A 14,661-nucleotide genomic window follows, 5' to 3' on the forward strand; every position below is an offset into this window, starting at 1 on the left:
TAGATAGGTTGACAAAATTCCTACTACACCTTTTTTCCACTTCAACACTCTTTGCATTGATTATTTGATCAACTATGTTAAGTGAACAATCATCTGACACTGAATAACATTAGCCTCTAGCTAAAGATTAATATCTATAAGTCATGGCTAATGAAGCACATTATACATGGGTACTCCAGAAATAATGTCTAATTGTTGAAAGAAGATTATACCTTAAACCATAAAACAGAACCATAATAACATGAAAAGAAAAAAGAAGCAGAACCATTTTCGATTTGCTGTTAAACCATACTAGTCTCCATACATTGATTCATATTTAATTAAAAATACAAGAGAAATGGCTTCCATCATCATACCTATACATGTCACTAAAAGATCATGTACGCACTGTCATTAAGAGAACAAATATGTCCAAAATCAGACTAAACTCCTATCTTCTTACTTAACCATTACCCTTGTCACAAACAAAACATAATTACAGCAATCAAAAAGGTGATTTAGAAAGTTCTCATGTCCTTAATTTAACACTAATGTACTCAGCAGCCGTACTCATTCTTGGACATTCATTCTCTTTGGTTCCTCCAGCAGACCAGCTTCGACTGAGTACAATCCAAAAGGTGGGCTAACATCCGCCAAAATTGGGAAACATGTTAGTTCTAGACCAAGTAACAATTCATGGAATTGATTTTCCTATAATTTCTATTCAGTTCCTACAACCAGCCTTTGAATCTCTCAATTCCTTCAGCTCCTTTTTCTCCAAGGTGGAGATTTGTGGCTTAGTAGTACACCCCATAGAAACAGAAAAGGCTTCCATATAAGGTTTTAAGGTAGCCACCATAAGGTCCTTCAATTTTCCAAGAACCTCGAGTCCTTCCTTTTAGTTCATAATGAAACTACTTATGTGACGCAATTATGTTCTTGGTCTGTTTTTCAAGTTCTTTATCAAACTTTTGTACATTGCCAATGCATAGTTTTTACCTTGGAAACTGAGGAAAGTATTGGCAGATATGTTTACACATCATAATATGTATCAACTTAACTCCATGTAGTTTGAGATGAAAATTTTGGTTGTCTTAATTGCATCAAAATTCACACAAAATAATCTTAATTGTATCAAAAGAAACACATCTAAATAACTCAACCCTTCAGAATTCACATGTTCCTCAAACACTACGCAGCTCAGAGAAAGAACATAAATTCAAAATCATCAAATAGATTGTCTGGTCTGGTATGGTCTACCAGCCTTCAACATGAAAGAACCACGAATGCAACTAAAGCAACTCCAAGGGACGCCAACGTTGTTCCTAGAGTACTCATCAAACTGCATGCGCCAGCACTGTCCTTGGATGTTCCAAGGCTATCATCAGCAGATGAGTTATCATTATCAGTTTTTGTCGATATTGTAGGAGAGGGTGCAGGAGCTGGTGGCTTAGGCTTGAAGAAGTCCAAAGGAAGAAGCACCTTGTCCACATGATATATAGCAAGCACCTTATCTGAGTATATAACTCCTGTGACCGTGGCATTGACCACTCCTGTTGAGATATTCACATTGTTGCCATATGCTGTCACGTTTAGTTGCAACCTGGCAGGGTTATCCCCAGCTAGTGTTCTCACAGGGTTGCTCAGAGAATCAAAGTTTAAGCTTGAAACGTAAGTGGGAAGAATATGGAACTGCAAAAGTTCGATCTTTTGATTGTCAGCCAGAGAGTTCAGGAACCCCACTTTGAGATGTGAAAAGCTACTGTCATCTGGGGCAAAGATGGTTAAGCCACCTGATTTTATGGTTATGAGCTGAGCATTGATTTGGTTGATCAATTGGGTGGTTTTCATTAGGCGAATTAGGACGTTAAATGATTTGGCCTTCCTCAATATTCTGATGATGTCATCGGGGGAAGAATCAGAGGTGTCAGAAGAGGGTGACTGGGATAGTGCTGGGACAATTGGTTTTGATGGAGCTGCATCAGGAGCTTGGGCTAATGTGGTTGAATATAAGGAGGAAAAAGGTATGAAGAGTAGAAGGGAGAATAAAACTAAAAGCTTCATTTTCTATGAGCAATTACAAGTTGCTAGTGAAGGCTCTAGAGTAAAGTTTTTGTTATTTGAATGGTGTTTGATGTGTGGAAGATGTGGAATGGGGTGGTTTTTATAGGGACTAGGAATGTGATAGGTGGAATAAATGGATGAAGCTTTGGTAATGAATTTCCCTATGTATAAGTTTGTTATGTGTGAGGTCTGTCTGTGGTGGTCCTGTTGGAGATTAAGGTGATGCATCAAGGTGGATGAGATAAAGGTGATTGAGAACAATGTTTTTTGCCTTTTGCTTGGCAATGCAGGAAAAAGAGGAGTTAAAGTTAGAGCTCAATTGGGTGCCAAATGCACATTAATGAAATTGTGATGCTTCTTTCCACTGATGCAGTAATGCCATTTAGATTCTGAACTTTTCATAATTGCTATAAACTATATACTTATAATTACATTACAAACACCTTAAAAATGTTAATCTTAAGCATTTCAGATAATATTATCTTATTGGTACAAAATATAATTAAGAATGTCTCAAGTTCCCAAATCTCCAAGGCAAGATAGTTGTCTCAAATGCTGCACAACTATGGAGGTACTTTTTTGCAAGAGAAAAAGACATCGTAATGACTAATGATACTAGAAGATTGATTGTAGAACTACTTAATTAAAAACTTGTGAGTGCTTTCATACATGTTACCTAATTAAATTGCTGAGGGCCCAGAACTTGGGAGATTTAAAAATCTGATATTGGTAAGTTGTTATCACTACATTAGATGCAACAAAAGGTTAATATTTTGCCACCTTTTGACAGTTCTGAAAGGAAAAGTATATTTCTCCCTACTTTTATATCATTTTATGAATAAAACATTTATCACTTCTTTTTGTTCATTGAATCCAATATAAATAGAACTTTGAGGATATGAATCTCATTAAACCAAGCACCATTAATGAATCTCATATGAGGGTGTTGCTTTGAGCTTTGAGCTTTGGAGGCTGATTCCCACCTCCTTTCAGGTTTCATATGTTTATTATTTTTAGTGTTATATGTCTTTCATATGAATCTATGGATATTGCTTTTATGAAGGGTTACCTCTTTCTCTTGTGTTTGTTTCCATAAAAAGGTATTGATAATTTGTTGCAAGCTAAAAAAGAAAAGTGTGTCCTATTGATAGATGAATTGCATGTTAAGTTTCTATTGAATTCACATGTTAAATACCCTCTAACACCAACCCTCTAATAATATAATACTTAAAATTATTTATAATATAAAAAATAACCAGTATTCTTTTCTTTTTCTTAATCTTACTCAATTTAAAACTAATATAAAATAATTGATTTGGGTATATTAATTTAAGTTTATATAAATAATGTTATTTTCTTATTTTAGTCTCTGTATATGACTTTTAAAATTTTTACTTTTGTGATAGTATTTTTTAGTACTTAATATTAGTTATATTTAATTTATAAGCAAAAAATATGAAATATCAATTAAAATAATTACATTACTTTTAAGTGTGCTATTTCAATTAAGTAATATATTTAATTTTTTTTTATAAATGAGATAATCACTTTTTTTAACTTCTAATATATTATGAACAATAATTTTTGTATTATTTTCAGAATAATAGTGAATTTTTTATATATTAAAATTATTTATAAAAAAAAATATTACATATAATATTCATTTTGTATCTATATATTTATCATTATATATGTAAACAATGATTGTGACGAAATATATTATATTATGAATAAAAATATTGATATTAGTTTTAAATTGTATAAGAGATAATTTATATATATATATATTAATTTAAATATACTGTAATTAGTATTTATGAAAATATAATTAACACATTTTTTTATTTTGTCTTTCAAGATAAAATACTTGCCATGCTATTAGAATATAAATAGTTAATTATAGCCTCATTCAAAATTATAATATCTAAATTAATATATAAAAATTAAATTACAAGCTTCTAAATAAATTATAATTATTTTAATAAAATACAATGTTAAAAATCTATATTAGTGAATACAAAATAACATATATAAAAATTTTATTTATATTAAATAAAAATATAATACTTAACTAAATTTTAAAAACTTAAAAAATATAATTATCTTCGTTGAATGTATTTACTTTAATTATATTAATTTACATTTATTATTTTTAGGGTTACCATGATTTATGATTAGAACTACAAAGAATTATTTTAAAATGTCAGAGATTTAAAATTAAGAGACATTTTTGCAGGAAGTAAAATCATTAAACCTAACTAAAATTATTAAATTTTGTAATAGCTATTTAAAATTTATATTTAAAATATTTTTTAATTGAATTTCACTTGCAATCAAAATTCAGAAAATTAACTATATGCAAATCATTGTTTCACTTAATTATTCGCAATTTTGGAAAATCACAAAGGGAAAAGGCATCATGTATAACATTATAGGAAAGGATTTTTTCTTTTAACTACTTTTTTTACATAATTCACCTTCTGAGTAACTGCTTTTTAAATTTAAATAACTACTCACAATAAAAAAAAATCACCTACACAATAAAAAAATTATATTTATTTTTATAATTTAATCATATATTTTTATTTCAATAATTATTATAATAATAATTTCTTTTGCCAAAAGAAGGTGAACAGTATGTGTTTGTACTATAGTTCTATTATAAGTAAAACAAAACTGTATAAAAAAAATTATAATTCAGCCACCTTGACCTTCCCATCAAATATCCTCTTTGACACACCTTGCAAATTATTTTAAATATATGATATTATATTAAAAAGTACTTTTTAATACCTTAAAAATCTTAAACACTTAGTTAAAGAAAACTATTACTAGGATATATATTGACTATAATATTATGAAAATAGTTTCTTTTTAGTGAAAGAAAATATATGCTTACTTTTATGATATGCTTTTGACAACTTTGTTGAAAAATCACATTTTTTTTATTAATTTTAGAGCATTTCTAATATTCAGCTAAAAAATGGAAAACTTGTATCTTCTAAAATCTACTTTTAAATATGAAAACATAACGATAATGTAAGACTCAATAGACAATCAGTCATAGAAATAAATAAAAATAATTTTTTTACATTAAATATAATATATAATTATTTTAATCATTTTTTTATATTTTTAATATATATTATTATATTGTTAGAATATTATAGAATGAGAGTATTTTATGTGGCAAACTATAATTTATTTAAATTATAATCAGTAATGGATGAAGATTCTTTTACACTCAAAATATAAAAATTAATATTGTAAAATGAATATAGGTAAAGAAAGTTAACATTGTCAAATTAATATTCCATAATGTCATGTTTAACAATAGTTAACAAAACTTCTGTATGAATTCTCTATTAAAAGATCATTGTATGCAACTTTTACACAATTTTTAAATTTCTCATAAGTAGTAATACATAAGATATATGAAGTTTTTCTTGTAGGGGAAAGAAGGAAGAAAGCCTTCATAAATCAAATATAATTTCCACCACAGCCTGAAACTTGAATCATCAGAGAAGGAAAAAGAACAGAAAAAAAGGCCAATTATTTAAAACCACTGTATCTGCAAAATGTTGATCGTTCACCTTTCAATCCACCCTAGATGGCATAGTTTCACTTCAATGCTTATATTCTTAACCTTCAACCTCTCATTGTCACCACGAAAATGCTGCAACTAAAAGTGCAGCAGCCCATGTCACATGCTGCTGTTTCACACTGATAGCAGCAGATTCAGCATCATCTGCAGGAGTTTCTGTGCTGTCTGCAGATTTCTTCTTAGACCCTTTAGACTTTTCTGGCGCTGGAGCTGGAGCAGGAGGCTTAGCAACAAAGAAATCCCGAGGAAGAAGCACCTTGTCCACTTGGTAAACCGCGAGCTGGTGATCAGTGTAAACAGTGCCACCTAATGTAACGTTAACAATCCCCGTTGTCATGTTAACTTGGTTCCCTCCTGAGCTTGTTATGTTGAGTGCCAACCTATCAGGGTTTTCACCGGCCTGTGTTCTCACGGGGTTGCTGAGAGTGTCAAAGTTTGAAACGGAAACGAATGTGGGTAGCAAGTGGAATTGGATGAGCTCGTTCTTTTGTTGGTCGTTGAGGGAGTTGAGGAAGCCAGGTTTGAGGCTTGAAAAGGCATTGTCGTTGGGTGCAAATAAGGTTAAGCCACCGTTTGTGGTAAGGAGTTGGGAGTTGATTTGGTTGGAAACTTGTGTGGCTTGAAGGAGACGGATTAGGGTGGTGAACCCTCCAGCCTTTTTGAGGATTCTGATGATGTCTGTGGGGGGTGAGGAGGGTACCGGGGCCGGAGTGATGGCCGTGGTGGGAGTGGCGGGGGCGGTTGGTGCGGCGGCGGGTGACTGGGCTAAAGAGATGGTGGAATGGGAAAAGAGTAGTATTATAAGAAGTGGAAGGGTAAGAGAGAAGAGTGGAGGGTTCATGATGACCATCTTTTGGAGGTGAGAAAGGAAAGAGTGGTCCTTGAAGTGAGATTTGATGTGGGGATGATGGAGGGAGGGTAATATATGGAAACCTGAAAAGAGTGAAAGGGGTTTGTCTTTGTGAGTTAGGTGGAATGTTTCTTTAGAAAGTTCAGTTGTTGTAGCAGATCTGCATGCTTACACATCAATGAAAGGTGGTTTGTCATGGAAATGCAGTTGGATTTTGCTTGGGAAGGCAGGAAAAGAATAGTGAGATCTGAGTAAGAAAAGAAAAAAGATGAACATGATAACGTAGCATTCACTTGTAATTCTTGTGAAGTAGCAAAACAATCAAGTGCTAGCGGCTAAGTTAAGGAAAGAGTTTCTAATTAACTTTTGCAAGACAATTTTTGATGATGTTAGTATCTGACCTTACGATGCATGGTTTGTGCAACTTGGTCGGTGTTGAATGCCGGCGGGATTATACCAGTTGTCTTTTTTAATATCTTTGATTGGGAAGAACGACGGTTTAACATATATCATCGTATATCAGACCAAGCCAAAGAAGGGTGTTAACACAGAGTCATCATATCTTCACAAACTAACAGTAAATTTCTACATATTATCTTTAATTAGAAGGAAAAATAAGATAGAGAAATATAGATTATGAGAAGATAGAAAAGTTTTAAAAGATTGTAAATTTTACTGATATTTTTAGTAAAAAATTATTTTTCCTTTTAATTTTAAAAGTTGTAATATGTAACAATTTCCTGTTATGTTTATGAAGATATAGTTTTGAATTACCTGCATGCAGCTATTAGATTGGGAAATACTTTCTCTAACCGTATGTTTCGCAGAATCCCACTATTATTGTGTAATTCATTCACAGACAATTATTTGGGTATCTCACGGCTTGTATGTTGGGAGGTCCATTTCAAGTTAATATTTTTGGGCATTCTAGAAACTGAAAAGAGATGGGCATCATCGTTGACATTTTTAACAATTTCGTGATCTACAACATAGTATGTCTCTCTTTCGGGTTTTGGTCGAACATCAACGTAGCTTTGATTGCTAGGCTACATCTGAGCCAATATTCTAGAATAACATGTGAAGAGAAATTCACTGGGAGTCCAACATTTTGCTAGCTTTCTGTTGTTCTGAAGAATATATTATGTGATAATACAAAAAATTTAAAGACATACAAATTATGCTACACCGTATTTCTGATTTATCAAGCCGAAATGACTTATTGCCAAGTCAAAAAAGAAGAGAAAAAATAAATGTATTTTTGTCTTGTAATATGGAAAGGTAAAATGAGCTTCCCATCCTTGAAAATTGAGGATTCGAAACAAGAAAAATTATGACAGAGGATACTTAAACTCCAATGAGTTCGTAGCCATTACGAAATGGTGTTTAAGAACTATAAATAGAACTTGGTTGGAACTCGAAAAATGAACACCTGAAAGAAGCAGCATGTTGCAATGGGGCTTTCGTAAGTTGCATAAAGCACAATGCGAGGATTAACAAAATATGGAAGATGCAAAAGTGTTTCAGCCTTTCTAGTCTAAACATTCAGCAAAACCTGCTAATGCTGTTGTGCAGTGTGCATGCAATCATCCAAGATGCAATTTGTGAAAGAAAAGGTAAGCTAGGAAAGAACAGTTCTCACCATTCCAATTCTCTCAGCCTCAATCCTCCCCCCTCAAACCGGTGAGAAAGAGCAAGTAAAAGGTTTTTTAAATTAAACAAGGGGAAGTAAAAAATCTCTTTGCCCCCTAGTTTAACTTTAAATTTCAAGAAAGGGAAAAAGGTTTCCTCTCTTTCTTTCCTCAAGCATCCCAGAACAAGGGGAAATACTCTCCCTCCATCCGATCACCTACCTTCCTTTGCATTCTCCCCTCCACTCAAAATCATACAAACATAGCTTAGGCATCGATTCCATCCAGTAGTAAAAATTATTTGTGTTTCACGTCTTTCCATTGGCAAATTAACTTATGATTTTCAACATAACAAGGAATTTGGCACTTGCAGCATGCTACCAAAACACACTCAAGCATGAAGCACGTCTGGTCACTGGAAAAACATTTACAGTTATACAATTACGGGAATCGAACTATTAAGAAAGAGAAGTGTGAAAATAAATACAATATGGAAAATTAAAAAACAGTATTACTCTCCTGATGCATGTTTCCGTTACAAAATGTGACATGATTCTATAATGTACTAGTTTAGATTCCCCACTGGCTCGCTTTAGATCTTCTGAAATACTCCATTGCCTGCTGCATTTCTCTCTCTTAATGCATCCTCAGCTTTCACTTTCTCAGGAACAAAATCTGAACAAGTAAAAGCAAGGTAAGGTGAAAACAGGGAAAGGTAAACTTAAGAATATGATAGCATTGCAACAGGGATATGAATTACCGGAAAGAAAGTCGTATCTCATCTTCTTACTAACAACATTTGCTGAAAGGATAAGCGGGTGACTAATCAGTGATTGGAAAAGAAATATTTAATAGACTCAATGAGCCTGTAAGCAGATACACAATCAAACACAAGGATGAAGGATCAATTCAAATGGCCATAAAACATAGTAGTTCAATAATCCACCTAGGTTACACCTTCATACTAAATCTTATTCTACAAAGTGGTTTAGACCTGACTCAATACTACAAAACCAACTTGCAAGATAATTGCAGTATTCCCTATTTGATGTGATGAAATCATATTATATTTCCTTTATTTAATATAATCAAATCATATCTTTAAGACTACCTATCAAAGTGGAGCATATGTATCATGGGTCAAGCTTGTCACAAATGTCATCAACATAAGACTCCTTGAGAGACTTATTGAACATGTTAGCCAATCGGTTGCTAGAGCTAACAAAGTCAATAATGACAAAGATTCACGCATGAAGATGACATGTAGGGGAGCTAGTGGCACATGGTGGCATTTGGCTGAGTGGAATAACATAGTGGTTGCCAAAGAAGCATGTCTTGGTTCGCAAGGTAGAGTTCAAAGAACACAATGGCTGTCGAAGAGCAAAAAATGCTCGAAGGATGCAGTGGTTTTTAGAGAGCAAAAAATGCCCAGAGAGAGCAATGAATGTCACATAACGAAAATGGATAAAAGGTATGACGCTGCGAAAGAGAAAAAAATCTCAAAGGGAAAGCAACTACTAGAGAGAAAGTATGCTCAAAAAACAAAAGTGCTTAGAGGACGTGGCAATTGTCAAGAAGAAAAAATTATCAGAGAGTGCCACAATTACCAAAGAGAAAAAATGCTCGAAGGGCCTAAGAGCTACTAAAGAGCAAAAAATGCTTGGAGAGTGAGACGCCTCTCATAAAGCAAAAGTGCTCGACAAGTGCAGTGACAGCCAGAGAGCAAAAATGTTTGGAAGGTGCATCTGCAAAGAGCATAAAATGTTGCAGCAGAGTGAGTAATGTTTACTTAGGAGAAAAAGTCATGGTGACAAAGTCAAGGCCAATACATATAAGGAAAAAGTCATGACCTAACAAGAGATCAGTAACAAAACAGGTCACTGAAGATGGTACAACTTTGATACTGTTGAAGATCCCGCATGAACTAAAGATATGGTTAAATTATAGTATATAAGAGGGTGTAAGCCTCACCTTGCAAGTAAATTTTGTAACATTGAGTTAGGTTTATACCCACTTTCTAAAATGGCATTAGAATCTATACTAGCAAGTTTGTTGGACCTAATGTCATCTACTATCGGATCACCTATAAACATCGAGTCATATGCTCGAGATATCCAGTTCTCATCATGAAAAGGTGTGTTGAAGATTCCACAATTACTTCAAAGAAGCTTAATGGAAAAAATTATTTGTCTTGGTTTGCCCTGGTTTAACTGTGGTTTATTGGTCAAGGTTTTCTTGACCACTAAGATGGTAATGCAATACCATCAGAAAAAGTTAAATAGTGGAAAAAGATGGATTTTCAGTTGCCTTGTTGTGGCAATCTATGTAATCCAATATATTGGGAATTCTTGGAAGCATATATTCCATACTTCTATCTCAAGTTGGTATCAGATCGAGTTTATCTTGCTCAATTTGTCACTGTCTAGTAAGTACATTGTTGGGCACCATTGTCTTTTCTCTCCAATGAGCACCTAGTTGTGTTCATCTCATCAAGCAATGAAAGACCCTACCATCATCATCGCCATTTGTGCCTGACACAACAGATTTTTCCTAAGTGCACCAGATTTAGAGAGCCTCTTCAAGTGACAGAGAACCTCACTAATCACTAAGGCAAATTCCTCCACAGATCGCCACAACCGGCATCTTTGCATAGTCAACCTAGGAACATGTAGTCCATTCACTGCCTTCTAGTCTCTATCTTGGTCAGCATCGATTAAACTATGGCTTCTTTGCTAAGGTTTTAATGACCACTTGGAAGAAGGTGGTAGTACAATATCATCAAACAAAGTTGAACAGGAAGAGATGGATTTTCAGCTTTGTGCCATGTTGTGGCAATCTATGAAACCCAATATATTAGGAACTCTTTTAAGCATGTTTTCCCTACTTCTATTCTATCTCAAGTGGTACCATCTTACACAATGGTTTAGGCTTAACTCAACCGTACAAAACTGACTTATAAGTTGGGATTACCCCCACTTACATGTTGTATTTTGACACCATCTCTAGGGTTTTTCCTAGTACTTACGATGGTCATTTTTTAAAATTTTGAATGCCAATCAATTACCAATGGTTTCACAATATTCACACACTCCTTGTTTTTGCTCTTACTAAAGAGATCAATGTTAATGAAACCAAAGGTCTGTAGCAGATTAATATTGTTTCCTAATCAATGGGTGAGATTAGAGACATTCCTCTTGACTCTTGCTCTTTTTTCCTTTCTGGGTACATTTTTCCTTCAATATTGCACAGGGAAAGAGAAGGTAGTCTTTGCAAAAGCTTTGAGAGACAGTAATTTTAAAAACGATCAATAGCATGCATTTGAAAAACATGTACCATTCCTTTTGCAATTGCTCAGCATCGAGGAAGTTGAACAATTTTACCTTATCTCTGCACCATTAAGGCATAATCTCATATTAGTTTACTTTTTATTATACATTATTAGAATATAGATTTCCACAACCAAGTGACTGTGCAGAACCTGTTGCAGTTATTAAATGTAGTTTACTGCCGTTACAAGTTGGAGGTGTGCAGAATCTTGCAAGGTTTGATGATGACCTTCATAACTGAATGAGCTGATAGCTATATAGAAGTGAACAGAATAAATTATTCAAATAGAGAGGTTGTGCTAAGCTACATATTAATTACCTAGTTCACAAATAAAACTCTTCAGTGTGGATATGGGCGCGTGGTATGCTACTTGGTAAATATATGGTACATGGGGGTATATTTGGTTTATATATTATTTAAATAATATGTTTGCTAATAACATTTAGTACCTAATGATATGATTCTTTAGAGAAATTTTAAAAAGTTGCATAATATATTTTTGTCTATTTCCCCTCCCAAAAAATAATTCTCTGATTATATATTTTTAACTTCTTTCCTTATAAACCCCTCTTGAGGCCTCTTCCTGATTCAAAAGCATCTGTTTGACAATTCTATTCCACCTTGATCATCATCTTCTTCCAACTTGCATTGTCCTAATTGAGTCCCCCTTACATTGTTTTCTTCCAAAAGTGACTTTTCCTCTTCCCATCTTCCATCATCTCTTACTGATCTTCATTGACCACGTGTCTATCTGCACTCAAACTCCTCTTGATCCATTTCAAACAAAGGTACGCAACTTCAACTCCCAAAACATCAATGATTGCATACTAATGCCAAACACATTGTGAATCGGTACACAAGACCATCCATTTTTCCATTTGTTAAGTGATTTTCTATTGATAGCACAGATCTAAATGTTCCTTAATTCACACTACATGGAAAGAATTCAATATTTACTATAATGAATTTGATGTGGGATAGCTACTAGAGTCTAGACTGAGAACTTCACTGAATCAGATTGAAATCAGTATGATACTCCCTATCTTAAGACTAAACCCTTTCAAAAACTTACCACCCTCACCTCAAAAGTGTAACCAACAAAATGATCAGGAATTCTACTCAAGCAGTTCATCTTCTAAGTATATTTTAAAAAAATGTCAAACTATAAGTATAAGCCTAAAACTAAAAAAGCCTGCAAATTTTCAATCAATATATAGAAATATATCCTTCAATTCCCAAAACATGGATATTAGCATCAATGTCGGAAAAGCAATCAGCTAGAAAATGTTATTGGACCATCTATCTAGAGTACCTCAGACTCACCCTTGATAGGCTATTCAACCAAGAATCAGACAACCTCTAGCCATAAGAAAACAACCATCTAGCACCTAATATGGACCGAGTCACTCATAGACCAACCAAGTTTAGACCAACCAAACATTATAACTGTCTCATTCTATCACATTGCCGCTTTAGGGCTCAAACAGCCAGTGGGTCATAGGCCAATTACAACCAGATTATAGATTCCATGGCCTCTTCACAAGCAAGGAAGGCACCATGCACGCCATCCCTAAAAAAGAAGGTAACGGTCAAAGAACACACTTGTTGAATAGATAGTGGAGGCTCAGTTGGGTTTACTGAGCTCATGTCTAGATTTAGGACTCCCCAACAAGTGCATTCGCCTATTCTAAACAGTTATAGGGTGTGTTAGCTTTCACAATTACTTCCGGAGAAGGTGAACCTGTGTGACAGTATGATTTCCATTCAAAGTGCAGTTGAAACTAGGAATCCATAAACCAAAACACACACATACTTCATTACAGCAAACACTATACTACAGTAAATTTTCGTTGAACTCACATATCTCAATCATAAAACCTTACCCACGTGCTTGTAACTCAGGCATTTCTTGCGGTCCTGAACACAACAAGCATATGAATCCTGCGTAAATTGCTCAAGGAACTTCTCCTGCAAGAAAAACGAAACCAATAAAAAAAAGACACATAAAAACATAAACAGAACAAAAAAACGCAAGGAATAAAAAAATTACCACAGCTTTGTTGATGGTTAACACGGCTTCCTGCGAAACACGCATGTCAGGACCTTCGCCCTTGATCAAGGTCCTGATACGATTCATTGGAAACACGTTGGTTTTCACATCTTCACCACTTCCTTCTGCGCCCTTTTCCTGTGGCTGCTTTGAATTGCCGTTGCTGAGCTTGGGCCTCTTATTCTTCTTCTTTTGGTTCTCCTCTTTCGCGATGTCTCGATTCTTCTTCTTCGTTTTACATTGGGTTGTGGAGATTTCTCCTTTCTTGGCTTTGGGAGATTTGGGAGTGTTGGAGGACGCCATTGTATTACAGAGGGGTTTCAGCCTCACTCAGAAGCGCGTCTCCAAGAAGAAGGGTGCAATTCGAATTTCTTTGGAAGTCCTTTTAGTAAAATCGATTATTGGTGTTGAAGTGAAGAAAAATTCCTTTTGAGACTAACTTTTCTCTTACAATACAACTTTTTCAAGATGCATAACATATAAAAACACAATACAATATAAAATATCTGCGTGATCAATTTTAATTTTATTTAATATTTAATATAGATTATATAACATGGCAACTGCATGAATATAAGATATTATAGTTATAATTTTATGTATAATTTAATATTCATCAGATAACAAAATAAATGAGGATATACTCTTGATTTGTTAGAAGTATATATGCTCTATTTACCAGCTGCATATATTTTTTTAACTTCACACCTTTTCCATATTATGAACAAATTGTAATTTTACTTAAATTATACAAAAATATATCATACAAATATATCTTCCTTAAAAAAATTAAAATATACATAATATTTTTAAATAATTATTACCATTCAAATAGTTTTTACATAATTATTACCTTTCAAACTATCATCAGAACAATTATTATTATTATTATTATTATTATTATTATTATAATATTAAACAATCAAAAAGCACTCTATGAGATTAAGGTTCTATTTGCTTCTATGGATGTACTGTTTATAAGGAAAGAAGTGAGAGAATATCAGTTGTTTGGATTTAAGATTTTAGAGGGAAGAGCACGAAAGGATATACTTGTAAATAGAGTGTCCCCTCAAAATGAAAAGATGTAGAGGTCACATCAGCATGTGGTATTTCTAAATTTACCCTCTGTTTTTAATATTAAAAAATAATATTTCTTTTA

The 14,661-nt window shown here is 33.6% G+C and overlaps 3 protein-coding genes across 3 annotated transcripts; all 3 read right to left on the bottom strand.

Moving 5' to 3' along the window:
* Positions 1 to 1,049: 1,049 nt before the first annotated feature.
* Positions 1,050 to 2,177, bottom strand: LOC137833259 (fasciclin-like arabinogalactan protein 11). The gene has a single exon (XM_068641620.2). The coding sequence runs from the start codon at positions 2,041 to 2,043 to the stop codon at positions 1,246 to 1,248; it is 798 nt and encodes a 265-aa protein (XP_068497721.1). The 5' UTR covers positions 2,044 to 2,177; the 3' UTR covers positions 1,050 to 1,245.
* Positions 2,178 to 5,380: 3,203 nt separating this feature from the next.
* LOC137821558 (fasciclin-like arabinogalactan protein 11) lies at positions 5,381 to 6,945 on the bottom strand. The gene has a single exon (XM_068626206.1). It carries the CDS (start codon positions 6,495 to 6,497, stop codon positions 5,706 to 5,708), a length of 792 nt encoding a protein of 263 aa, XP_068482307.1. The 5' UTR covers positions 6,498 to 6,945; the 3' UTR covers positions 5,381 to 5,705.
* A 1,468-nt stretch (positions 6,946 to 8,413) lies between these two features.
* Positions 8,414 to 13,970, bottom strand: NF-YC10 (nuclear factor Y, subunit C10). The gene is made up of 4 exons (XM_068626217.2): positions 13,503 to 13,970; positions 13,336 to 13,420; positions 8,886 to 8,927; positions 8,414 to 8,800 (listed from the first exon to the last, which is right to left on the bottom strand). Exons 1-4 carry the CDS (start codon positions 13,803 to 13,805, stop codon positions 8,718 to 8,720), a joined length of 513 nt encoding a protein of 170 aa, XP_068482318.1. The 5' UTR covers positions 13,806 to 13,970; the 3' UTR covers positions 8,414 to 8,717.
* Positions 13,971 to 14,661: the final 691 nt, after the last annotated feature.

This window comes from Phaseolus vulgaris, chromosome 11 (assembly GCF_051622355.1).
Source record: "Phaseolus vulgaris cultivar YP4 chromosome 11, ASM5162235v1, whole genome shotgun sequence".
Classification (NCBI taxonomy): domain Eukaryota; kingdom Viridiplantae; phylum Streptophyta; class Magnoliopsida; order Fabales; family Fabaceae; genus Phaseolus; species Phaseolus vulgaris.